Consider the following 25,765-nt stretch of genomic DNA (forward strand, 5'->3'; position numbering starts at 1 on the left):
GTGTTAATGTGCTCATAGGCGCAATTGATGATTCTCTACATTCATAGATGCCTGGGAGCCCTCGTACCACTCGGCTCAGTGGTGCAGCGGTTAAGCGACGCACTAGTGCCCTGCGATGGCGGGCGCTGGCACCGGTGGGGGCTTGTGCGACCTAGGTTTCCCTTCGTGAAAAACCTCTCGCGTCCAATCATAAATTGAACTGCCACCTGCCACGGCGGGACGTTTGCTCACAATCATGTGGGCAGTTTGCCAGGTATAGAGAGAGAGAAAGGAATTTTAATGAGGGAAGAAAGGTGGAGAGGTCGGCCGGTGGTGGTGGTGGTGGTGGTGCCAGGTATACGTATATATACGCCTTGGCAGGCCGCCCACAACCCGGTGAGAGGTGGGTGGCCCGCCGCAAAACAGGTTTCAAACAAACAAACAAACAAGCACACGCAAGTCATTCCCATTTCGGCTCCATGAAAACGCTGCCGCCGCGACTATGATTTCATCCCGCCTTCTCACGCTCCGCGGCCGATCACAATCAGCGCAGATTCGTCTTTCGCGGTCGCACCGATGTCTCCAAAGTGTGCGACAGTCTGCAGAGCCGCACTGATACCGCGTGTGTACGACACTGTGCTGCTATTCATTTTTGTGATAGTAACACGCAACACGCATGTTCTAGGTTTCTTATTCTCATATTTTCCGACTGAATGTGTTCCATATTTTTGTCAGTCTTTTTTCAATCAATCATTCATTTTATTTCCTTAGAAAAGGAGAGTACGGGACTAAAAGCTCGAACAGCTTGACGAGGTCCCGACCCCTTGTTTGTTGGCATGACAGCAGGATGACGGCCAGTCTTACACAAAAATGAAAAAAATATCACAAAACAACGGATAATACAGAATGAAACAAGACGGCAATCAATCGGAGAAGCAACAAAAGGTAATACAGATACATCAACACACATAAGCAACAGTGGTGAACAAAATTAGGCGTATTCGTATTCAGCGAGCCTGTCAAATTTTATCAAATATTTTTTTCATATTATCAATTAAAGGAGAATAATGCTATCTACACAATGATGTGCTGCAATCAAGAAAATGTTTCAGAATGAATGGGTGAACACTCTCTTATGCTCACCGCCCGAAAATTTAAAATTTATCATTTTTGGCTCCTTTGTCGCCGTTTCACCTCTTTGAGTAGAAAATTGCTAAAGGAGCCCTTGCGGCATCTCAGCCTTAGTTTGAGCAGCCCACTTTTGCTATCATTTGGCGCCTACCCACTTGTTTTCAGGCACAAGTCTATTTGTGCCGCTAATCAAAAGTTTTTGCTGCAGTTTATCTCATCGACTACCATGCTAAATTTTACAATATTTTCTTTTCTATGCATTATTACATTTTGACTTAGCTAATTATTTCTCTTTTTTTCTCTCTCTCTCTCTTTCTCATCCGAACTCTCATCCCTTTTCCGTCCATGCCCTATTTGAGGTAGAATTCACCTGTGTTGTTCTCCCGCATGCTTTTCTCTCCTCCGTTATGCACGGGTGAATACCAACCTCTGCTTCCCGATTCTTGGCCGATCCCCCCCAGTGTGGGTATGTGCCATCTTTTGAAAGGCTAACAACAACGACAACACAGCTTGTCCCTGTCCGTCATCCACTAGCGCTGCCTTTATAAGAATGATAAATGCCAACCAACTCTCGCGACAACCTACCCTAAAATTGCCTGTTTTTCCGCGGCAAGGAAAGAGTTCAGTGGTGCATCACAGCGTTATCAGGCGTAGTTATCCTTACTACCGTCTCCTGAACACAACAAAATTCGGCGCAGCAACGTACGGGTACAGACATTCAGTGCTGTATGAGGTAAGTAGCGTAGCTTTTACAACAGCGTGTTTTTGTATCGCAAAGCATATTTAATTGGAAACTCTCAGTTCATTCCCCTTAATTCATCGACATTAAAAGCCATGCCGCACGTACGGACAAGCGGAGGAAAAAAATTGAGGTCACTGCTGCGACTCGCATTGGGAGATTGCGAAAGCAGTGACGCCTCCTCAGCATTCGTCCACTGTTTTTGTATCTCTTTATCAATGTCTTTTTGTTTGTTAATTGAACTACTGAATTAGCGTAATATCTGATGCTTTAATTAAAGATGGTTTGAGTTACTCTGATAATGCTTTCTTTTATCTCAGTCAACCATTTCGGCGTTTCAAATCGGACGACGTGGTTGACATTGTCTTCAACTTTTACTCGTTGCATGGTGTATCATGCTACACTGACCTAGTGTAGAAAGAAAACACTGCAGGAAACTTCATTACAACACTACCATCTGCTTGTTTTGTGTGTGTGTCATTTATCGAGCCATCTCCCGAGTTCAGAACACTTGCGGTCGCCGCAAGGTTATGCATGCCTTCGGCCCTTAGGCCTAGTGGAAGTGGCACATTCAACGGTGCCGCAGCATTTTGGGTATTTTCCCTTGCGGCGTGTCAGCTTGCACGAGGTGCCCAGAACACGCGCCGTTCCGCACCTGTGAAAAGAAAGAAATTCCGCGTAAAAGTTTGAATTGCGTGGCAAATATTTCAACTTTTCTAAACCATCATTATTAAGACGATATTACGGGCTAAACAGTTCACCTTACAGTCCTCGTACTCAGAAATTGGAATGCGATTTTCGCCAGCGCACCACGAAAATTTACACTCCTTTCTTGGCCGTACTGATGCTCTGACTTTAGAAGAATTGTCAGGTTGTACGATTAGTGTCTGACTTGTTACTGTGCGTTTCTCTGGGTCTATATGTTATTACACACACTGCTGACTGTTACGATTTGTTTGCGCATTTTTTTCTCTTTCCCAGGTTTGAGGGATCGGGCTAATTGGTACTTAAACGTCTCTCGGTACCCGTGTCATAAACTGACGTTTAAAAAAATAACATCTCTTCCTGTTGCAGCTTCAGGTGAGGCTACAGTGTGAAAATAAATTATAAGGGAATAAAATCTTAACTCCCTCAGCTTACGTCCCTTTTGAGCTAAGCCACTACGCAGAAGCCTGCTGCCAAAGTGTCCATAGTTGTTATCATTGCCGTTTTAGGCGCCGATGGTTGGCGGTCACGGTCAGAAGTTGGTCTGCGGCCAAGCACTGCCGCCATAGGTGGCCGAGGCGCCAGAATTTATCGGGAACGTAGGATGCCCAAATGCGTGCTCACAAATCGTACGTCCCTGGGTAACGCAACATTATCTGCCATTGCATCTATAATTTTAGTATTGCTCAGGACTGAGAGTTGTTACAACCATGCCGTTACCTTTTGAAGCAATATAATCGGCAGGCTGTAGTTTGGTCATGTCGATGAAATAAGAGTGCGCTTAGGTGGGAACAAAAGAGGGAGCGCAGGAGAGAACAAAAACGACAGGACAGCTAGGTGCCGTCCTTGCCTGCAAGTTTTGTTCTCTCGTCTGTCACCGTAACCAAGGCACACTCTTAGTTCACACTCAAGCACAGTTATGGACATTCATAAAATGCGGGCAGGCTGCAGAGTTTAGTGCCAAGCCGCATTTTGGGGCACTTGCCGCACTCAATGACCTCAATGACTGTACAGCTGACCGCACAACGACCGTACAGCTGAGGATGAAAATTCATGCTGCTCTCCATAAATTTGTAACTTTCGCTGCTTCCGAGCTGCACAGTTCGGCGGGAAATCCCATGACCTCGGTATCGAAGATCGTTATTATGCTCGTTAGATGCACTGAAAGGGCCTGCATGTCGACATCTTCGGCGCAGAGCTTTACGCCATACCAAATCCTGAGGGCCACGGCAACGGTGTAAAAGTGTATCTTTAAATTGAGGTGTAGTAAATGCAGGATGGAAGCCACCAACCCGGAGCCGTCCACGTATCCATGAGTAGCGTTCCCTGGGGTGCAGGTCAAGCGTGCGCAGGGCTCTTCCAGGAAAATGCTTTGCTCGACTGGAATCTTCTTGTTCTCGTACACACAGTTCCCTTAAACACGAGAGAGCAATGAGGGAAAGCACACAGATTGCAGGTCCATTCGCTAGCCGAAAAAGCTTTAAATAGATGCTAATGACGAACCGAGGTTTTGTAGGAGAAAAAATAAAATATGAAAAAACTTATATCTTGCTGTCAGGGTAGCACAGCTGCGCATCATCAAAAAAAAAATGCAGGGTATGTACTTCTCGTAGTTCAATGAAGAAATATGCTCCGTGACTTTCTTGTCAGCGACTTTCGCACATTTTGGTTATAAATAACAGAATGCGACTATATATTAGAGCTTGACATCAGAATTGCATTTAAAAAAGCTAGAAAAAATAAACACCTGTAGTGCCACACACTGGCGCAGTCACGGTGCACAAATTCATGAAGTTCTGATAGACTTCACACAGTGCAGTGGGAAATATTAATTTCACTCAAAGATTGGCGAAGCTGGGTGACACACACAAAAAAGCAGCTTTCTGTGCTGAGCATAAGGGGAGAAGGCATTTTAGTGGGGCTCATCTATACTTGTATAGAAATGCATGATATTGTATTCTGAGCTGCTTCTTTGATGATGTGATCTACACAGTATGAATCGATACAGGAAGAAACAAGCAGGAAAACAACTACGCTGCTCTTTCAGTGCAGCCTTGCTGTACATTCGCTCCATCGTAATACGTATGTAGGTTACAAGGTAAAGTTTAGCAACAACGCCTTTTCGAGCCAAACGGTTTGATCAACCAATAAAGCCATATGGTGATCTATAAAATCCGCGTTTGACAATATCGAATGATAGTGCCTGAAGTAGCTCTGGTTATAGCTTCTATTTTGCACAATTACTACACCGGTGCATATGATTCGCGTTTTAAAAATTTTTATACTGTGAAAGTGCAAATCGGCAACGTATCAATTTGATTCCGTTTCATTCGGCCCTCTGTAATTGGTCGCTGCTCCCTGTGACGTAGCAGGCTGAGACAGATAAGTCGCACTGGTCAAAGCAAAAACATGTCATTATGCTAGCTGCTTGCATAAGCATGCCAATTCCTGAATAGAGGATCGGCACCGACGCTGTCAAAAGGCGAATCACGACGAAACGTTTGAAATGCCCGACATGCTTTCTCAGAGCGACTTCGATCTCAGGAAAGAAATCGAGCAATTACTGTGCGAGGAACTGGCGGATCGTGAACAGCTTGACACGGCCGGACTGGATGCGACGGCGAAGTACCTAGCGGTGGATCGGCGTCCAAACCGGCCATGCCTCCAACTGACAGCTTTCTTCCCCAGCTCCTCTTCGTTTTATCGCGACTGACGTCACGACCCAATGAAATAAAAACGAAGGGAACGACTGGCTGCGCATTCCTTTGTGAGTGGTTTAGTACCATGGTACACCTGATATCATGACGGAGTCACCGAACTCACCGTCGACAATGGGCACGTTCGCTATCCAGGTGGACTGCTCCGAGACATGAAGAAGCTGGGCTGTGAAGGCAATCAGCAGAGCTGCAGTTGTAGGATGCATGACTCCGTCTTCTCTAGCGTAAACTGAAAAGTGACCAAAGCAGCCAACTACTTCTTCTTCTTCTTCTCCACATGAAAGTGGCACATACCCACGCGGGGGGATTGGCCAAGGCACGGTGGTGAATGCCAAGGAGGTACAGGGTCTGTTCTGAAAGTAGTAGGACTCATTTTTTAAAATAAAGTTTATTCATGAGAGTAGTAAAAACGATTAAAATTTTTCAAAGTAGCACCCTTCCGCACCTACAGGCTGCTGCTAATGAGTTTTCCAGTTTGGTACGCCTCCAGGAACGCCTGGACAGGAATGCTGTTTAGCTCCCTCGTCACGGCCTGTTGAACCGCCTCTACCAATCCGTAATGTTTCCTCTTGAGCGTAGATTTTATTTTCGGGAATACAAAAAAGTCTGGCAGGACCAAGTCGGGGCTGTAGAGGGCCCGAGGCAGCGTTGCCGCCTTGTGCTGGGCAAAAAATCAGGGTCCTCATTCACATGATGAAGAAGATCGTGGCAGATCGCTTTCCGGTTGGCCTTTTGCTCCTCTGACAACACTCCCGGCACCAACTTCGCGCACACTTTCTTCATGGCTAAGTTTTCTGTCAGGATCTCAAAAACGTGGGTTTGGGGAATGCGCAAGTCATCAGCAATCATTTTGATACTCATCCTACAATCACTGTTCAGTAAATGTTTCACTCGCTACACATTTTCGTTGGTCTTGCTGGTCGAAGGGCGTCCTGAGCGGTCGTCGTCTTCCACTCTTTCCTTACCCTCTCGGAGCAGCTTGCACCACTCAAAAAATACCTGGTCTACCCATGGCAGCATCACCGTAGGCCTCCTTAATCATGTCGTTAGTCTCTTTGCCCGTTTTACCAAGATTTACACAAAATTTGATCGCGTATCGCTGATCCGGTAAACGCTCCATGATTTTGCGTGACGAGACGTTTCGACAAGGGTTCACAGTACAAGCGACCTGCTTTCTTCAACGGCCGAGAGCCGACTGCCGATTTCAGCATTCCCAATATCCCCCTTCAACGATCCTGCACGCGCAGACCGCCTCTCGTCCGCCCGTTCGCCCAGGAAAAAAACAGTCCTACTACTTTCAGAACAGACCCTGTATATGCACGGGGGGGGGGGGGGGGGGGGGGATAAGTAGAATAGTAGAATGATTGAAATGAGAAAATATATATGAATTGTTAAAATTTTTATATAAATAAACAAATTAGATATAGCAGGAATAAAATAAAATACGCTTTTGTACATGCGGTGGAATTTCATATGGAGTTGACAGGGTAAGCGACCAGTTGCAATGATATAATCATGAAAGTAGCCGCAAATAGTGCTTAACGAGAATCCCGTGGCGCTCGCACCAAACGAGAGCAGAACTGGCAGAGACAAAGGGAGTCCTAACCTCGAAAGAGGGACTTCCAAATGCTGTTTTCTCTGAAATGCGAACCGCCGGCAGGAGAGGAGAAAATGGTCTATTGTTTCAACTTCTCCGCATGTGTTACAAAGTAATTTTTTCAACAGCGCATGCTACACAAGGACACAAGACGAGGAAACACACACACGAGCGCTGAACTGCAACTTTATTTGAGAAAAGGCTCCAACCACTACATATATACCCTCAAGGAACCGCCCACTAGGGTAAAACCTAAAATCACTGGACATGTCAAACCACAAGCAAGAAAAAATTCAAGAGTTAAGCATACAGTAGACAGGTGACCAAGACAGGTTTGACACGTGCAGTGATTTTAGGTTTTACCCTAGTGGGCGGTTCCTTGAGGGTATATATGCAGAGGTTGGCGCCTTTTCTCAAATAAAGTTGCCGTTCAGCGCTCGTGTGAGTGTTTCCTCGTATTGTGTCCTTGTGTAGCATGCGCTGTTGAAAAAATTATTATGAATAACCAACTAGCCCGTGAGCTCACCGTGTTACAAAGGTTTGTCGTAGCGAACCCGCATCTGCATAAGTACAAGTTGAGGTGGAGGATTCTGCATCGCAAAAGTGTCATGGACACTTCACACAGCCTTGACTTATATGATCGGACATTCCATGGAAACTTTAAATGTTTAAAATTCACGATATTCAGCAACGTATCACCCAAGCTGTCTGATATATGTTGGAACCGCTGGAAACGGGAGGTCTCCAACAGTATGAGGTGAGGTACGGGATAGATTACAGGAGCAGTGAGAGCTGACCTTGCCAATAAATCAGCCACCTCGTTGAAATAGATTCCCGAATGACCAGCTACCCAGACAAAGCGGACCTCCCTTACTGTGCGCGGAACAGAAAACCTAAGGGAACGCATCAATAGATAGGTGCCGAAAGTTTGGAGAGAGACTAAAACTTAAAGTCAGTCTGCAAGGATAAGTACCCGTGCTACATGCCTCGTAATTTTAAGAAGAGCCAAACCAAGAGCCAGAAACTCTGCAAAGAATACAGGAGTGTAATCAGGGATACGAACGGAATAGCTGAAAGCCAGATCTTGTGAATATATTTCAATCGCCGCCTTCTCACAGCTCCCGGAAGCATCAGTGGAGAGAACAGCATGATGAGGAAAATGCTGTAAGCGCTCAGCAAGAAGACCATAGAAGATATTTGCGGGCATGTGTTTTGCATGGGACGGAAAGATATGGTCGTAATAGAAGACGGGATCAGCCTGCGTGTCAGCAACTCGTTGCAAGGAGGTCAGATCGACCTGAAGCGGGGCCCACCGGTTCTGCGTGAACCTAACTTGCGGAAGCTGATAACGTGGCCAATGAGTAGAGAAAAACAGGTGTGGGTCGGATAGAAAAATGGAAGTATTAACACAGGGGGCCGGGTCAAAGGACCTGAGGAAAGTACGCACCGCGAGTAGTTGGAAGCGGGAATATAGGTTGGGAATACGGGCTTCCAGATAAAGGAGAGCATTTGAAGCTGATTTTGGGAGCCCTAGGCATAGCCGTAGGGCACGCCTTTCCAGTAAGGCTAAGGGCTGCAGCTTGTAGCTTGGGCTACCAGAGAACAAGACGCAGCCGAATTCCAGTATTGGTCTCATATAAGCCATATAGAGGAACAGTAAGGTGTCGCGACGCATGCAAACTTTTTATTGCCTACCCGTGTCAGCCGGCCTAGAGCACGTTCGCCTTTAATATTGCAACGGATAATCTCCGTGAAGACGACGCAGAGGAGGTGCCCGGTGTGTGCGCGCTTGCCGCTCGGGGCTAGCTGTGATCTGGACCCTGTGCTCCGGTCGTCCTTGTGCCGACATAGACTTCGGGCCACGTAACATCTTTGGTGGAGGTGCGGGGTAAACGATCTACACGCCACGCAGCTCCGAAGCGGTCGTCAGGCCGGGGCTACTACCATCATGGCTCCACCCGGCGAGTCACGAACCACTCCCTCTGCTCCCTCTGCTCCCTTCGTGGTCATGGCTCCTCCCCGTGACCCTGGTACCTTTTCTGGGAACGACGGCACCGATGTCGACGACTGGCTCAGCCTATATGAGCGAGTGAGCGCCTATAACCGGTGGGATCCCACCGTTATGCTAGCGAATGCGATCTTCTATCTTAGTGGCACGGCCCGGGTCTGGTACGAAACCCACGAAGAAGAACTGACGAGCTGGGACACTTTTAAAGAAAAGCTCCGTACTTTGTTTGACAGACCCGATGACCGGAAGCTCTCCGCGAAGAAGCAGCTCGCGTCTCGCGCCCAGTCGTCAACCGAAAGCTATGTGGCATATATCCAAGATGTCTTGGCGCTTTGCCACAAGGTCGACGCCGCCATGACCGAGTCCGACAAAGTGAGCCATATTCTGAAAGGGATTGCGGATGATGCTTTTAACTTACTGGTTTGCAAAGACTGCACCACCGTGGACGCAATCATAAAAGAATGCCGTCATTTCGAACAGGTTAAAAGCCGCCGAATTCCACAGCAGTTCTCTCGGCTCCCTAATACTGCCGCTACTTCTTCCTGTGAGGAACACCGATTACCGTCCCGCGCCTCTTCCGATGATGACCCTGTTACCGGCACTGTGACCCGCATCGTTCGCCGCGAACTGGAAGCCCTTGCGCCTGTTCTGCCCCGTCCGACCGCACCTGATAACTCTCTACCCACCGTGTCGCTGATTCAGGCCGTCGTGCGTCAGGAACTCGCTAACCTGAACCTTCCTCCGGCTGTGTGCACCATCAGAAGCCCGGACACCCCCCAGCCACCTCTCTCTGTTTATCGTCGCACCTATTATTCTCCGCAGCGTTATCGCAATCCAAATGAGTGGCGTACGGCAGACGACCGCCCCATCTGCTTCCGGTGTTCTCGCATTGGCCACATCGCCCGACATTGCCGCAGTCCATGGTCTTCACCAGCCCGCAACGTCTGCCCCTCCTTCTACAGTTCTACCTCGACCCGCACCTTCTCGCCCCGAGCCCCGTCCGAACCATCTGAAGCAGCCGTTCCCCCTCCACGCCGATTCTCCCGCTCTCCGTCGCCGCAGGGCCGCCGCTCTCGCTCCCCACAGTCGCCTTCAACCAGCCGCTCCCATTTGGAAAACTAAATGATGCAGCTCCCGGAGGTGACGCTGCATCAACGACCCGGACCACAAATCCTCTCTCGACCTCTCGACCAAATCTCCTGGACGTCTTTATCGACCGTGTTCCTGTGCGTGCCCTGATTGACACCGGTGCTCAAATATCAGTGATGAGTGCTGCCCTCCGCCGTCGCCTACGCAAAGTCCTCACGCCTGCAATGTCCCGTGTGCGTGTCGCGGATGGTGGCACGTCTGCTGTCGACGGTACGTGTACCGCGCGCGTTACCATTGGCGGCCACAGTATACCGGTTCAATTCACCGTGCTTACCACCTGTGCCCATGACCTCATTCTTGGCTTGGATTTTCTGACTGACCATTCCGCCCTCATTGACTGCTCGGATGGCGTCCTACACCTTGAACTTCCACTGCTGGATTCAGAACCCGTCGATATATCCCTGCGGCTGTACAGTACCGATTATGCTCGCCTGTCATCCCGAACCGCCTCTTTCGTTCCACTGACCCCATCTCGCCCAGTTCCTGATGGCGACTATCTCGTTACGCCCAACCTTGACCTCCTGCTGACCCGTAACGTTGCCCTACCTCATACCATCGCCACCATCCAAGCTAACGCCCTCTCTCTGCCTTTCCTCAACTTCGGCGTCTCTTCTCAAGTGCTCCCGTCCGGCATCTGCGTGGCTACACTATCTCCTCTCGCTCCTTGCCACGTCGCTCAGTTGGCCAATACCCCTGTTCAAGACACTGCCACCCTGCGCCGGCAGTCTCCTCAGTCGCCCGACGCCTTCACGACCATGATGGCCACCGACCTCAGTCCCGACCAAACTGCCCAGCTTCGTGCCCTTCTCGAATCTTTTTCGGATATTTTTGATGTCAACAACACGACGCTGGGCCAAACTCTCGCCGTCAGGCACCGCATTGAAACCGGCGATGCCCCTCCCATCCGCCGCCGCCCCTATCGAGTCTCTCACGCCGAGCGTCAAGTTATCAATGCGGAAGTTACTAAAATGCTCGCGAAAAACATTATCGAACCCTCGCACAGTCCCTGGGCCTCACCCGTCGTACTTGTGAAGAAAAAGGATGGCTCCTGGCGTTTTTGCATTGATTATCGGCACTTGAATAAGATCACCAAAAAGGACGTGTACCCCTTACCGCGTATCGATGACGCCCTTGACTGCCTTCATGGTGCCAAATTTTTCTCATCCATAGATCTTCGCTCAGGCTACTGGCAAATTGCTGTAGACGACCAGGACCGTGAAAAGACCGCCTTTGTGACACCTGATGGGCTTTACCAATTCAAAGTTATGCCTTTCGGATTATGCAACGCGCCAGCCACATTCGAGCGCATGATGGATGCCCTTTTGCACGGCTTTAAGTGGTCTACCTGCCTCTGCTACCTCGATGACGTCATTGTCTTTTCGCCCACGTTTTCCACTCATATCACTGACCTTTCCCAGATCCTTTCCCTCTTTCGTCATGCCGGCCTGCAGCTCAACTCGTCTAAATGCCGTTTCGCGCGCCGCCAGCTCACCATCTTGGGTCATGTCGTCGACAATACGGGGGTCCACCCTGACCCTGAGAAGATCCGAGCCGTCAAAGACTTTCCCCAGCCACGTTCTTCTAACGACGTCCGAAGCTTCTTGGGGCTCTGCTCCTACTTTCGTCGATTCGTTCAAGGCTTCGCCGACATCGCCCGCCCCCTAACCAACCTTCTGAAGAAAGACACTACCTTCATCTGGGGACCCGACCAGGCACAAGCGTTTTCCAACCTGATATCGAAGCTTACTACCGCGCCAGTTCTCGCCCACTTCGATGTGACCGCTCCCACTGAAGTTCGCACCGACGCCAGTGGCTACGGCATCGGCGCTATCCTCTCACAGAGACAATCCGGAGAGCACCGTGTGATCGCGTACGCCAGCCGTCTCCTCTCTGCCCCGGAGCGGAATTACTCAATTACCGAACGCGAGTGCTTAGCTCTTGTCTGGGCTGTTGGGAAATTTCGCCCATATTTATACGGCCGCCCCTTTACAGTTGTCACTGACCACCATGCGTTGTGCTGGCTCTCTTCCTTGAAAGACCCTACAGGACGGCTTGGTCGTTGGGCACTGAGCCTGCAGCAGTACCATTACTCTGTACTCTACAAGTCTGGCCGCTTGCACGCCGATGCCGACTGCCTTTCCCGTTACCCCGTTGGCCCGTGTGACAATCTTGGCACTGACAACGTGGATGCTCTGTGCTCCCTCTCTGTCCTCGCTAACATGGCCGAAGAACAGCGCCGCGATGCCGAGCTGCGCTCCATTATCGACCGCCTCAACACCGCCCCATTCGACCCTCCGCTGCGCCGCTTTGTGCTCCGTGATGGAGTTTTATACCGCAGGAGCCTTAGCCAGGATGGCCCAGACCTCCTTCTCGTTGTCCCCGAGCACCTTCGCACTGTTGTCCTCCAAGAGCTGCATGATCTTCCCACTGCTGGTCACTTGGGTGTCTCCCGTACTTACGACCGCGTGCGTCGTCGATTCTTTTGGCCGCGCCTCTACCGCTGTGTACGCCGCTATGTTGCTGCCTGCGATGAGTGCCAGCGCCGGAAACGCCCCACCACTCTGTCAGCCGGTCTGCTTCAGCCCATTGACGTCCCACCCGAACCTTTCCATCGCGTCGGCTTAGACCTTTTGGGACCATTTCCGGAATCCGCCTCGGGCAACAAATGGATAGCTGTTGCCACAGACTACGCTACCCGTTACGCGATCACACGCGCACTGCCCACCAGTACGGCTACTGATGTTGCCGACTTTCTTTTGACCGACCTTATCCTACATCATGGAGCTCCCCGTCAACTTCTGACCGACCGAGGCCGATGTTTTCTGTCCAGAGTTGTCGCTGACATTCTTCGATCGTGCTCTACGAAACATAAGCTCACCACCGCCTACCACCCGCAGACGAACGGCCTCACAGAACGCTTCAATCGCACTCTCACCGATATGCTGGCTATGTACGTTTCTCCGGACCATCGCGACTGGGATACCGCTCTCCCCTATGTGACCTTCGCCTACAACTCCTCCCGCCATGACACTGCCGGTTACTCCCCTTTTTATCTTTTGTATGGCCGCGAGCCCCTGCTGCCTCTGGACACGCTGCTTCCCACTTCTACTGCTCCGCCGTCTGCATACGCCCACGACGCCATTACCCGCGCTGACCACGCTCGCCAACTCGCACGCTCCCGGCTCCTCGCTTCCCAGACCTCTCAGCAGGAATTCTACAACCGCCGTCACCGTGTGGTCTCCTTCACCCCTGGCTCCCTCGTCTTGCTTTGGTCGCCATCTCGCCGCGTGGGGCTCTCTGAAAAACTTCTGTCCCGCTACATCGGCCCGTACCGTGTCCTGCGCCAAGTCACCGCAGTCACCTACGAGATCGCTCCGGCCTTCCCCGGTGCCACGTCCTCTCAGCATCAGACCGATGTTGTGCACGTCTCTCGCCTCAAGCCCTACATCTTGCAGTCCCCCTCACTGCCCTGATGAGCACCGCGACGGTGCTTTTCCGACCGGGGGGCCATGCAACGGATAATCTCCGTGAAGACGACGCAGAGGAGGTGCCCGGTGTGTGCGCGCTTGCCGCTCGGGGCTAGCTGTGATCTGGACCCTGTGCTCCGGTCGTCCTTGTGCCGACATAGACTTCGGGCCACGTAACAATATCATTAATCTTAATATGCTGGCGCCAATCCGAACTTCGGTCGTAAGTAACACCTAGGTATATAACTGACTCCACCTGCGGAATTGGGGTGAACGGTAGACTAGCGAGAGGTACTATCGCGCTTAATATGAGTTGCAACGCGCGGTCATCGACCGGGGCTCGTTGCGTGGTGTGCCTCCTCCCAACAGTCGCTCGGAATTCTGGGCGAAACTGCTGTTCCAGGAAACAACAGCACCCCCGCTCAGGAAAAAGTTTCTCCCAGAATTCCAAGCGACTGTTTGGAGGGGGCACACCACGGAACGAGCCCCGGTCGATGACCGCGCGTTGCAACTCATATTGAGCGCGATGGTACAAAGGGGTGTCTGGAGGAAATACCAGCATGCCACACTTGGTGAAATTAAGGATAAATGATTTTGGTCCAACCAATATTCAACAGCAGTCAGGTAAGTCGGCAAAGACTGGTAAAGAGCATGAATATTCTTTTCTGAGGCGAAAAAAGTTATATCGTCTGCGTATACAAAGAGTAATGTTGGGATGAATGGGGATGTCCCGAACCAATAAGTTAAAAAGCAGCGGTGACAGAACAGATCTTTGCGGCACACCTCTGGATTGGACATAGGTATTAGAACAGAAAGATCCGTCTGTACAGAAGAACAATCTGTCTTTTAAAAATTCACAAATCATGCATAAATGTAACGCGGTGGCCGTAGCTGTGCAAGTTTGTTAAGAAGGACCGTGTGTTCCACGCTGTCATAAGCCTTAGCAACATCAAGTGTCACCAAGGCCGAAACTTCCCTCTTGCGCATTGAAAGTCTGATTCGGCTTTCTAGATCCACATGCGCGGTCCATACGGAACAACCGCGACGAAAGCCAATCTGCGCAGAGCTGAGGCCATTTATGGCATTAACATGCTTTGTGAGGCGACTGTGTATTACTCTTTCGATCAACTTGACTAAATTTGAGCTTAAAGTAATTGGCCGTATATTGTCTAATCGAAACCCATTCTCTGCATTCTTCAAAAGCAGAATTATTTTCGAAGTCTTCCAACTCTGTGGAATCCACGTTTTTTCCAACTTCCTTTCTATCCTTCTTCCTCTTCGTCGCACTATTACCCTGAAATTAGCTTCGGCATGTTGACAAGCGATGATGGAGCTGCGTCATGGCAATGTGTGCGACCAAAGACCCGCTTAGTGCCCTCCGAAGCGTGGGGCTTCACAATTACGGGAAAGAAAGCTTCGAAACATGCGTGCTTTGCGTGCTTGGTTCTTGAGTGGTGACACGCAGCAGCTCGCAAACATGTCGTCTGGCTAGCTCATACGGGCTTCGCTAAAGTGCCTGTTCGGCCTCTCCCTAGTCAGCGAAAGCCGCACATTTTTACTGTCGGGCCAGTGTTTATGGCAGGATTGCTGTTTAGTGACTTGGTTTATGAGGTAGAATGTCCCAAAGCGACTCACGCTATAAGGAACGCTGTAGGGCTGTGGAAATTTCGGCCACCTGAATCGCGCAGTACACGGGCCTCTAGAATTTCGCTTCTATCTTAATTCGGCCGCCGCAGCCGGGATCGAACCTGCGTCTTTCAGGTCAGCAGCTGTGATGTTAACAATTTTTAAAGCTTGGCTGAAATTAGTAGAAACACTGTATACCTCGCTACGTGCGTTTCATACATTTATTTCTGTTTCTATCCTCCCCGTAGGGTCAGCGGTTGTGGTGCTCGACTGCTGACCCGAAAAACGCGGGTTCAATTCCGGCCACGGTGGTCGAATTTCGATGGAGGCAAAATGCTAGAGGCCCGTGTAATGTGCGTTGTAAGTGCACGTTGAAGAACCCCAGGTGGTCCAATTTATCCGGACCCCTCCACCATGGTGGCCCTCGTAGCCTCAGTAGCGTTTGTATGCTAAAGCCATAAAACATTAACACAAAACAATTTGTCACTTTCCCACTCGTGATTAAGTCGATAATAAGGCCAATTCATTAGTCGGAGTAACATAAAAGTGGCAGCGAACTGACAGCTAGTCACGACAACGTCGAAACCAATTATTCTTGCGGTGACAGCGCGCAAATGATAGCAGAGAAAGAATCACACCACGTGACACGATGACGTCATGACAGTGGAGAAACGGGGGCCCACCTCGCGCCGTCGCTGTGGTTGTGCGCCTCCAAATTACGCGACACGATGATGCTTCGCATTCTCCAGGCTTAACCAAGTTAAGCCTCAGCCATTTTTTATTCGTACTCCTCGGTACCACGACGCAGTTATTGATTGAATGCTTTGTTAATTGGTGGATTGATCGATCGATCACTTGACTGCTGTATTGAATGAAAGTTGAACAAGTGATCGGCAAGCCGAGTCCTGCATTAAGCTTATTGCACATAATGAACAACACGATAATAATGCAAAAAGGTTTAATTGCAGTGGTCATTGAGCGTGCATCGCAGTGGTAGAAAAAAAGCCACCGGTCTCAGAGCCAACTATACGGGACACTGCTCGTTGATGATAGCGCTGCGACTGAAAAGGGTCCACACAACGCTGTTCTCCATGCAGACAGCTTCTCCACCTCTGGTCTCCTGAGACTCCTGCGCGAAAAGGGAGGTGGAAAATGTCGGCAGAAAGTTTTAGGAAGTCTGACAGTATCTTGAACATCGCGGCAAACACTTTCAGAAGTTAACAAAAGTATTCCAGAGCATCTTGCTCATGTATGCAACCACTTTTATTAGGTCCACATGAACCGGATGACCACCGATTGCAGATTGTCAAGAACGTTCACCCTATACCACATTGCCTATCTAATCGAGATTAACCTTGGTCACGTTCTTGTTAACCAAGAGTGTAAATGGAGATGGTTGGACATATGAGGTTCTGACAAGAACATACTGCGGCAATTATGAATGCCATAAAACTCGCAGAAAATCCTTCATACCCTGGTTCTGAGTGTCAAGTTTCATGTATGCGTGTAGACGCCTGCTGCAAAAGTAACTTAAAGTATAATTGTGCCAGAAACGTCTCTACTACAGAAACAGGAATTGTGTGGCCAAAGAGAAATGCCTTCCAGATAGAAGCCTTGCCCAGGCACAAAAACATTACAGTGTCAACTGCATCAAACTTGATCACTAAAGCATCCATTCGCTTATCCACATGGCGTCTATTGCTCTAGCCAGACCTTTATGATTACTGTTAGACAGCGGCTGATTGCAGTTTTTTGGTTACACGTGATAGTGCCGTGGACACAGTTCACGCCACAGAAACGAAAGATATATATATAAACGTAATTCGGTTGACACACGGTAGAAAAACAACAACTTTATTCTAACGTTTCGACCAGGGTCTGGCCTTCGTCATATATATATGTATATATATATATATATATATATATATATATATATATATATATATATATATATATATATATATATATATATATATATATATATATATATATATATATATAAAGAAAAGAACGGGAACGGCATGGAAGTAAACCAAACAAGGCTCGTTTGGTTACCCTACACATGGGGAAAGGTACGAAAAAGAAAAAAAAAGAAGAAATAAGATAAAGTTCAGTTCAGTTTGTTATGTGAGTGGGACGTGCTTATGTGGTCCTTCGTGGTCTATAGTTCACATTGAAGAAAATACAGCACACACGTATGGCAGTGAAATGAAACTAGGGCTAACCATGCGGTTCATGGACGCGAAGCAGAACACTGGCTTGTCGATGGCTACGGCCCACTTGCTGTGGTCCTCCGTCGTGTTGAAGGTGACGGACTTCTGAGCGTCGTACGCAAGTTTGATAGAATCCACGTTGGTGACGGTATAACTTGAGTTGCAGTACGGAGGCAGCGGCCCACCGGCACCGTTTCTCCACGTCTGCGCTGCTAGATCGTCTTGCAGGTCTTTGGCCAGCACGTAAGAGTAAAGGTCTGTGCAAGCGGAAGTGTGGAAGAAAACCCAGAAGTAGCGTAGTTAGGCTGATGATTATGATGATCCGTTACAATCACAGACCGGTATATTTACCACTGGAGTGATGAACACCTGTCTGAGTCCTCGATAGCTACTGCTTCTTCTTTACGTAAGCTTCCCTGGTTTTCTGTGCTCGAATGCTCAAACGAAATCAACTCTGCTTCTCTGGCTCAATATTTACAAATGTTGGAGAGGGGACACAAGTTAAAAAGCTGCCAGCCGCAGCTCGTAAACTCCCCTGCGCCCGCTGGTCACAAGGCAGTCGCGGTTGAGCACTTGAGGGCTTTATACAAGAGATTTGTACACAGAGAGCAAGATGTCAGAACATTACACACAGCATATAACAATCGCGTTTTAGTTTTACAACATAAAAAGAAACACTGTACGTAATACGAAACTTTCAAAAGCAACACAATCTGAGTGCAAGAAAAAAAAGGAAACGAAAGCGCTGCCGCTTTTTCACAGAGATAAAGCAGGGCAGCTAGTTCTCTGCTCTACATAATCCTTCTTCTTAGAATTTAACCCCAAGGAACAATACCCTGTGCAATTTCAGAATGCTGCAGGTTTATCCATTGAGGGTTCATGAAGTTACTCCGATCTTATCTTCCTTCTACTTTTATGATTTAAGAGAACGTTGTCTGACGTTTCTTTCCCGCAATGGTTACGGAATGACGCTACGATTGGGGCGCATTGCCCTGTCTTCACAACAAAGGCCCCTTTTGTGTACATTTACCTTTAATTGGATATTTTTATGCGGTGTAGCCGTCACATAAAATGCAATAGAGCATAACAAAATTGAATGTCTGCTTTCGTATCACAGCCTGTACTTTAAAGCCTTCAATCAACGTGCGTTGCTCGTGCGTTCCTAAAGGCACCTTAGTATACGCGACTAGTAGTGACCGTACAACTTCGACATACCATCGCAGATTCTGATAGAACAGTGCCCGCACGAATGGAATGATTAACCAGTAATGCCACGTTTTTAATCCCGCTGCGTTGTTCTGCTAAGACAGCCTGTCTATCTTTCGCAGTAACAGCCTATCTAGTAAGGACAAGCTCAGTGCCAACGCTCCAGCAGTCAGTTAGTAATCGCCTTCACCTTCGGTCAAGGTGGCCCTCTTGGCGTAGGCCCGCAGAGGGACTCCTCCGGAGCTCGTGAGGTTGGTGATGAACAGGTTAGTGGATCCTCGCACGAAACTGTCCTGCGCAAGAAGCGCCACCTGCGGGTACTTGTCCTTCATCGCCTGCGGCACCTGTCTTTCGTACACGTTGGCGTACTCGGTGCGTAGGAGCTTTGCTGCGATAGGAGGAAGAGAAAAATGACCGAAAAACACAAGGGTTATTGGAAGCGACCCTTTGTCTCTCCGGAATAGTTTGCTCGCCGGTTTCAGTTGTTAAAGCCGTTACAACAGGCAGTGATGCAAGTCCGAGCGCAGGCAAGATTTTCTTTGGTTGATTCTGGCAGTGAGTTTCTCGAATTCTGCACATTTGCATGAAGTATATACCAGCAAGCAGGGTAGCTCAGTATTGAACCTTCTTAATAGGGGTTGTCTATATAGGGAATCGCATGATGTGGGGTGTCTGAATACTCTGCAGGTTAGTTGTATCACATTCACCACTCACCTGGAGCTAACGATAACTGCACCTAGAATTGAAAACCAGAGCTTCATTTTGAAGAAAAAGGCAAAAGCTTGCTGTGACCTAGAAAGCTCTCGGTTCTTTTCGTAGTCTAATTGAATTTTCTTCAAATACGGCCGCATCCATGCCGCATACTTGTGTAGTTGCGCAGCAGAATGCGGGATCCTCAAAAAACATACCTGTAGTTACAATGACGTTTGATTCATCCACTTGATGCCTTTATATGCACAGGACTCAGGGAATAATTATTAGTTGCTCCATTGTTAATACAGCAACTACAGTGTTATTTGTCACTTCGAGGAGTACTTTTGTTGGAATGTGTGGCGAGCAACTCACGCAAGTGAAAGATAACCTTCCCCCTCGCGTGAATCCTCGATTTTCAGTAGCCGTGATTTCATACCGAAAACGACAGAAGCCACATAGGACATTATAAAATGGTTACAACACAAATTCTCCCAACCATCTCACTCAAAATTTGTGCACAAAATGAAAATGGTTATGCGGGCATTAGAATAAAAAAATAGTACTGGAGACGGAGAATGCCGGTAGCGATCGCCATTTTGCCATTAAACCAAAACATGGAGTTCACGCAGAACTGAAATAAACTAAGATAGCGATTCAGACTTTTATGTAAAGGCGTTGCCTCCCGCAGCGAGTGCCAAATGGAGCGAGCATTGAACATATGGCGGCATGTTTTTACGGGTGTGACGAAGGGAGTGTTTATTATAATTTATATAAAAGAAAAGAGTAACAGAGAAAAGGTAGTTTCTATTTCCTGGGAATTTCAAGGGAGCTACTGGAGCAAAACTGTTGCCCTACGCATAGCTTATCACTTCTTATGCGTGAAAAACGTATCCAAATGCACTTTTAAGCCCCCATCCCACTCACAAGAAGAAGCAATAGCCGTGGAGTACATTTGACCATGAATTGCACACTGAATGTTAAACATGCGCCGGAAATTAGAGATGAGCAAGCACTGTTGGACGCGAGTCCGACACGGAGGTATAAAACTAACGTACGCAAGTCGCCAAGCGCCGTTAGCGACAATGTTTACGTGCCATATGTTATAATACAGAACCGCATTATACGCCTTTTACCCACTCGTTTGTCCGCACTGCAGGCCTCACGAAGAACGTGTAATTCATGTCCAAATGGGTCTCACCAATAGTGTCCACTTGCGGCGTCGGGAAGGTGACGCACATAAAGAGTTGCCCGTTTTCCCGGCCGGTGTCCGGAAAGCTGTACTGGCCGCTGCGTAGGCCTTGTACAAATTTCGGCACGCTGTGCAGGAGCCAAACGCCAGAGGAATTGTCGAAGAGGAGCACACCTGCGATAAAGGGCTACATCGCTTTCACCACGCCATTTTATTGGTTGCACTTATAGTCCGTCACTGTGTGGAAAGGAATATTATATTCCCTTGTTGAATACTGGTTTGGTTTAGTTTGGTTTATGTGGTTTAACGTCCCAAAGCGACTAAGGCTATGAGAGACGCCGTAGTGGAGGGCTCCAGAAATTTCGACCACGTGGGGTTCTTTAACGTGCAATGACATCGCACAGTATACACGGGCCTCTAGAATTTCGCCTCCATCGAAATTCAGCCGCCGCGGCCGGGATCGAACCCGCGTCTTTCGGGTCAGCAGCCGAGCGCCATAACCACTGAGCCACCGCGGCGGTTGAATAGTGTCTAGGATGCTCTAGTTTATATTTGGTAAAAGTTTAACCAGGTTGGTGAGGAGTGAAAATTTTTATTTCCGACGGTCAATTTTAACAGTTTAGCTTTACTTCCATTTCATTCGTCACATTCATCACATTATTGACACTTATAACTATTACTAAGGTCGTCTGTAGTTTATTTTTTGTTTTGTTTGCTGTTTATTCAGAAAGTGTGCATGCGCTTATAAGGCTCAAGCAGGAGGGGCATACAAATGGCAGAAAGAGAAAAAAAAATGAATTAAAGAGAGTAACAGAAATAACCATTGACTAGAACTTATTCAGTCAGTAAATGCTAAAAATTATTTACAAGTACAAAATATATCAATGTAATATGCAAGAATTAAATATACAAGTTACCCTAATGCATACAGGACGACAGTTTCATCTTCACTTTCGACGGAATTTTTCGCATTGCAGCAACAATACGTATACGTGAGAAACGTTTTCGCATATCAGCGGCATTGATGCCGGCGTCATAGTGCTCCCGCGATCGTGCGATGTCACGGAAAAAAGTTTACGGGATGCATGTTCGTGGAAATAAATTTATTTGCAGGCGTCGAGCAAAGCAGAGTTTTGAAATGAATAGAAACATGATGGGATATGCCTGACGCATCCGCTTAAACAGATACCAGCTGGCTGGTTGACGAGAAGACCGGGAATAAATTATATTCCGCGAATCCACATGCAGTATATTTTTGGCCCTTGATGCACTGCCCAAGGGGGATTCATAACGAACATGTGAGCAAGTCGTCTATAATTGTATTGCATAGGCGGCCTAGAAGAAGGTGCAGTAATGAAGGCTGAGTGCGGGATGTTGGAAAATGCAAGAGGTCCGGAAGTTTTTTTCCTTGGCATTTACTCTTTCTAGACGGCAGAAAACAAAACCACAAATACCTCTTAACGAAAATAATTCTCACAGATATGCTTCACTTTGGTTCTTCAATTAAGGCGCAATCCTTTTCATCCCGCTAAGAATCTTCGCTGTTCAGTACAGAACAAAGTGCATTCACAGCCTGCTAAATACCATGATGAGTAAATAGTCCTGTGCTTGCCTTTGCAGTGCCCATTGCGGCTCCCGTTGTAGATGTCCGGAGACTGATCATTGTAGACGAAGAACAGGATATCCTAGAAATAAAAACAAACCCGCTAGCATTAGCATACCTTAATCAAGACGTACAAATCCAGCAAGTATGTAAAGCAATGTGATTAATATTCCTCACATTGGGTTACTAATGTATCGCAGGTTAGTGGCATGCAAAAATTTAAAAAGCAGTTTTGTAGGTTACCATCGCTCTTGCTTTTTAAGCAACCAGCTGTTCTCGCAATCCCATGCAGAATACATTACACAGCGTCATAGTCTAAGGGTCGTTGCGAAAAACATTCCCTGTCTGCGCTAAATCCTTCAAAACCACCTGAGATCTGCGCCCACCGCCGCCTTGTTGTAGTTATTGGCAGACCTTGCGTAATTCCGAGGAATTTCATTAATAAATAGTAAATAACAATATATAGGCTTTCAACAATGTAATAATAATAATATAGTATATAATATAATGTATAACACTATAATATATGGCTGACGTACTTGAGAATATCATATTGCCTATTAGTAATGTTAATACCTTTACGTGGCCCTAGCGTGGCCTGAAAGCTTTTTTATACACCTGAAATAAGTTGAAGGAGATTTCAGTTTTTTCACTTTAAGCTTGACTAAATTGCTGAACCACGTAATGGAAATAACGCTCCAACGCAGTCGCAAATTGTAAAGGATGATGTGTGAAACACGATGCATGAACCACGATCTAATGGCTCGTCCCGAAGCTCTTTTGATGTCAGTAAAAATAAAATTACTCCACAAAGTATTCAGGGTCGGTGTAGGCCTTATTCGCTTCGCTTCCTAATGTTTTTCAGGCATAGTTCTGTGAAATCGTGTCAGTTAGCAGAACACGCGAAGTGTTTAAGTTTCCTCGGCCTCCATTTAAATATCAAATTTGAATATCCTTTGTTCATTTTGCTTCGAGACTGCAATTTTTCCGTGATGCAAAAAATATTTAAATTAAGTTTCACGTCCGCACTCCCCGCACCACACATCACCAAAAGCCGTTATCTAATCTTCAATTCTATGATATTTATCTATACTGGGTGCTACCTTCCAAACAAGCAATGCCAACCATCAATGCTCTCCACGTAAGGGAAAACACCGGACATACTTAAACCGTGTGCATGGTCCCTGGTTAGGGCACGCTGTATTCTACTTACCTTCAGTTCATCCGTTTCCTAAGAGAATGGAGAAACTGTGGGTTTATATAAAATTAATAAAATAATTTGTGTTCTTGGCTTCATTAATATGAGTGTCGTTTTACTGCTATGCTTAACTTGCCCATTCATCGTCTTTCTCAGCGTGCATTCCCTGACCGCTTAAATTGAACACCATAGGCAAGGAAATAACTTTTAACTAAAGCCAGCCTCTGCTGATTTCGGTTCTATTAAAGCGAATCAATGAGTTCTTGGCTTAAGTGAGCTGATATTCCGCTCTATTTAGGTAGAGTCGTACTGGTCTCGTGGTGTTCGCATACAGGGGAGCCAGCGTGAAGGCGACTGGGTTGTTGGTCTCGTACAGATCCTCCTCTGACAGCGGCCAATAGCGTAGGGGCTCCCCTGTAGTTCGGGCATCTATGTAGACAAACTCGCCACCTTCAGGCGTTATGGAGTTGTTTGCATTAGGCGCCATCCGAGGAAGCTTGTACATGATGAACCTGCGTGTTATTCATTGTGAGCTTCTTGTTCCAGACATGTCAATAAATGTGAAGCGGAAGATTATGCACAGAACTGCTCCAACACTTTTCCCACGGCACAAGCATTTGTATTGTACTCTAGTAATGAATCACGTCCGACATTCTTGGTCTAAAGTCTTGAAGATTAAAAAATTGTAAGATATTCGTGCATAAATATTGAAATTAATGGTCCATTCTTCCGATGTGTAGTAAAAGCTTTTTTTTTATAGTGTTTCCACCTCTCTTATCGAGCAGCTAAGACTGCTATAGTAAACCATTAGGGAACGCTTTAGACGACAACAAAAACGTAAATAGCAAAAAAGTTCAAGCCTACTGTCGGAAGATCTGCGGATATGTGGATTGTTATAGTGAAATCTTACAAAATTTGAAGAAATTGCACTCATAAACTCTTCTCCCGTCGAAAATGCTTCTTTTCCTTTCAGAATTATAACACTGTCGGGTATCAACATAAAGTGCACGTACTAATGGAGGCGAAAAGTCATTTGAGACCATATTTTGCCATTATTTTTCAATGATTTATTTTTAGCTTCTTTTCCATTGAAAATCCTAACTTCGGTGCCGGAATGGGCGAGTGACATTGCCAGTAAATTGACAGCGCAACGTCAAAAGCGGTTGCTGCCAAAGATACAGTGAGGATAGTGTCGCAAAACACAGCCCCTCCTTAACATTATAGGCAGAGATTAAAGTTATTGATATAATCAGTAACAAATGCCCCTATGCAGCTCATGCTAACCAGTAGTTATCAAATAGGCATACTTTTTGCACAGTCAGCTAGAAATTTTGATGATCTATATGACATGGCAGTATATGACAATATGACACACTCACCAGTCCACGTCTTGTCCATCTTGGTCCTTGCACTTTGGCGACGACTGCACCGTAGCACAAGACAGCGCAGCAATGCTGTGCGCAATGATCGCTGTAACAAGCCCAAATTTCATTTTGTCCTCCTGAATAGAATGAGTGGGACTTGTTTTAAAGGCACTTAACAAATTTTTATCGAAGTAGGTCGTCCAGCTTTTTTCCCTAAAACACTGTTGTGCTAAATTCCAGCTTCACTATGCATTAAAAAAATATTTGCTATGCGAACCTAGCATTTACCTTCCAAATATCGAGGTACTGATCCGCAAATAAACTCGTGTTCTCACTATTCTATATGTGTAGCAGAGCTAGTCGGGAGCGGATATCCTTGATTTTGTAATGCACTCCTTTGAGGAGGTCCCGACAGAGCAGCCAACCAAGGGGCGTTGCTGGCAGTGCAAACTAATACAAGACTAAAAGCTGCAAAAACCCCGATACTGCGTAGAACCGTCACGCGCATAGACGGTGTACGCTGCAGCCAACCAGCTAGCCAATCAGAGCGGGGGGCGTCCAGGTGTGTCGGAACACCGCGGGCGCCCGAGCCATGAACCTTGACAATGGAACGGATCCGGTTCTAGAATACAACTGCTCTTATTGTTTTTTACTTCTATCTTTTCATCCACGGGCAGGCTAGCCTAAAAGGCAACAGGTGTTCCCTGGCAGATCAGAGCGCAGTGCATCCGTTTCACGGTTCATCAGTAGTACGCGATGACGTCATTCAGCGAACCTTTATATCCGGGAGAAGGAGAGCATCGCGGTGTAAACACAGACTCCTGCCTGGAAATCTGGGAGCTATTAATGGTTATAAAGTAGGGCTTATCTCGTACGGAGTGCGTGACCTGACAAAGGAGTGATTACCTTTATCGCCCGCTCGACAACGGCTGCAAAAGAAGTCAGCGCAGCTTTCTCGACCGCTGAATGTCTTTTAAGCGCTAGATAAAATAAGGTATGAGTGTTTATAAGAAAGGTCTAGTCGATAGTTTTGCATATTGGCCTCTGATTCAGAAGTTGGGGCTGGCTCGGAATGAAAATGAAAAGGAGAAAGAATTGGTTTTCAACAAATTCATTGCAATTTGGAAGTTTTCGCTGAGCAAAAATTACAAATACCTGAATAATTCTTCACAAGTTAATGA

At 47.3% G+C, this 25,765-nt stretch overlaps 2 protein-coding genes across 2 annotated transcripts; both read right to left on the reverse strand.

The window, feature by feature from the left end:
- Positions 1-2,377: 2,377 nt before the first annotated feature.
- LOC149348427 (U-scoloptoxin(16)-Er12a-like) lies at positions 2,378-5,477 on the reverse strand. Its single transcript, XM_089541759.1, has 3 exons — positions 5,378-5,477; positions 3,847-3,967; positions 2,378-2,504 (listed from the first exon to the last, which is right to left on the reverse strand). Exons 1-3 carry the CDS (start codon positions 5,475-5,477, stop codon positions 2,378-2,380), a joined length of 348 nt encoding a protein of 115 aa, XP_089397885.1.
- A 10,611-nt stretch (positions 5,478-16,088) lies between these two features.
- Positions 16,089-25,625, reverse strand: LOC149348428 (deoxyribonuclease-2-alpha-like). Its single transcript, XM_089588104.1, has 7 exons — positions 24,600-25,625; positions 23,531-23,732; positions 22,032-22,104; positions 20,429-20,593; positions 18,728-18,925; positions 17,344-17,588; positions 16,089-16,247 (listed from the first exon to the last, which is right to left on the reverse strand). Exons 1-7 carry the CDS (start codon positions 24,710-24,712, stop codon positions 16,143-16,145), a joined length of 1,101 nt encoding a protein of 366 aa, XP_089444230.1. The 5' UTR covers positions 24,713-25,625; the 3' UTR covers positions 16,089-16,142.
- Between the last annotated feature and the right edge of the window lie 140 nt (positions 25,626-25,765).

This window comes from Amblyomma mixtum, chromosome 4, assembly GCF_055824585.1.
Source record: "Amblyomma mixtum isolate Tamu chromosome 4, ASM5582458v1, whole genome shotgun sequence".
Taxonomy (NCBI): Eukaryota; Metazoa; Arthropoda; class Arachnida; order Ixodida; family Ixodidae; genus Amblyomma; species Amblyomma mixtum.

Bases quoted from the DNA above. Each gene is read 5' to 3' on its own strand.
- LOC149348427 (XM_089541759.1), bottom strand. From the start codon at position 5,477: ATGCATCCTACAACTGCAGCTCTGCTGATTGCCTTCACAGCCCAGCTT. The intron at 3,968-5,377 runs GTGAGTTCGGTG...CTCGTGTTTAAG, and splicing joins GAACGTGCCCATTGTCGACG to GGAACTGTGTGTACGAGAAC. The intron at 2,505-3,846 runs GTTGGTGGCTTC...TTCTTTTCACAG, and splicing joins GGATACGTGGACGGCTCCGG to GTGCGGAACGGCGCGTGTTC.
- LOC149348428 (XM_089588104.1), bottom strand. From the start codon at position 24,712: ATGAAATTTGGGCTTGTTACAGCGATCATTGCGCACAGCATTGCTGCG. The intron at 23,733-24,599 runs GTGAGTGTGTCA...AATAACACGCAG, and splicing joins GATGGACAAGACGTGGACTG to GTTCATCATGTACAAGCTTC. The intron at 16,248-17,343 runs GTTAGCCCTAGT...CTTTTCGCGCAG, and splicing joins TCGCGTCCATGAACCGCATG to GAGTCTCAGGAGACCAGAGG.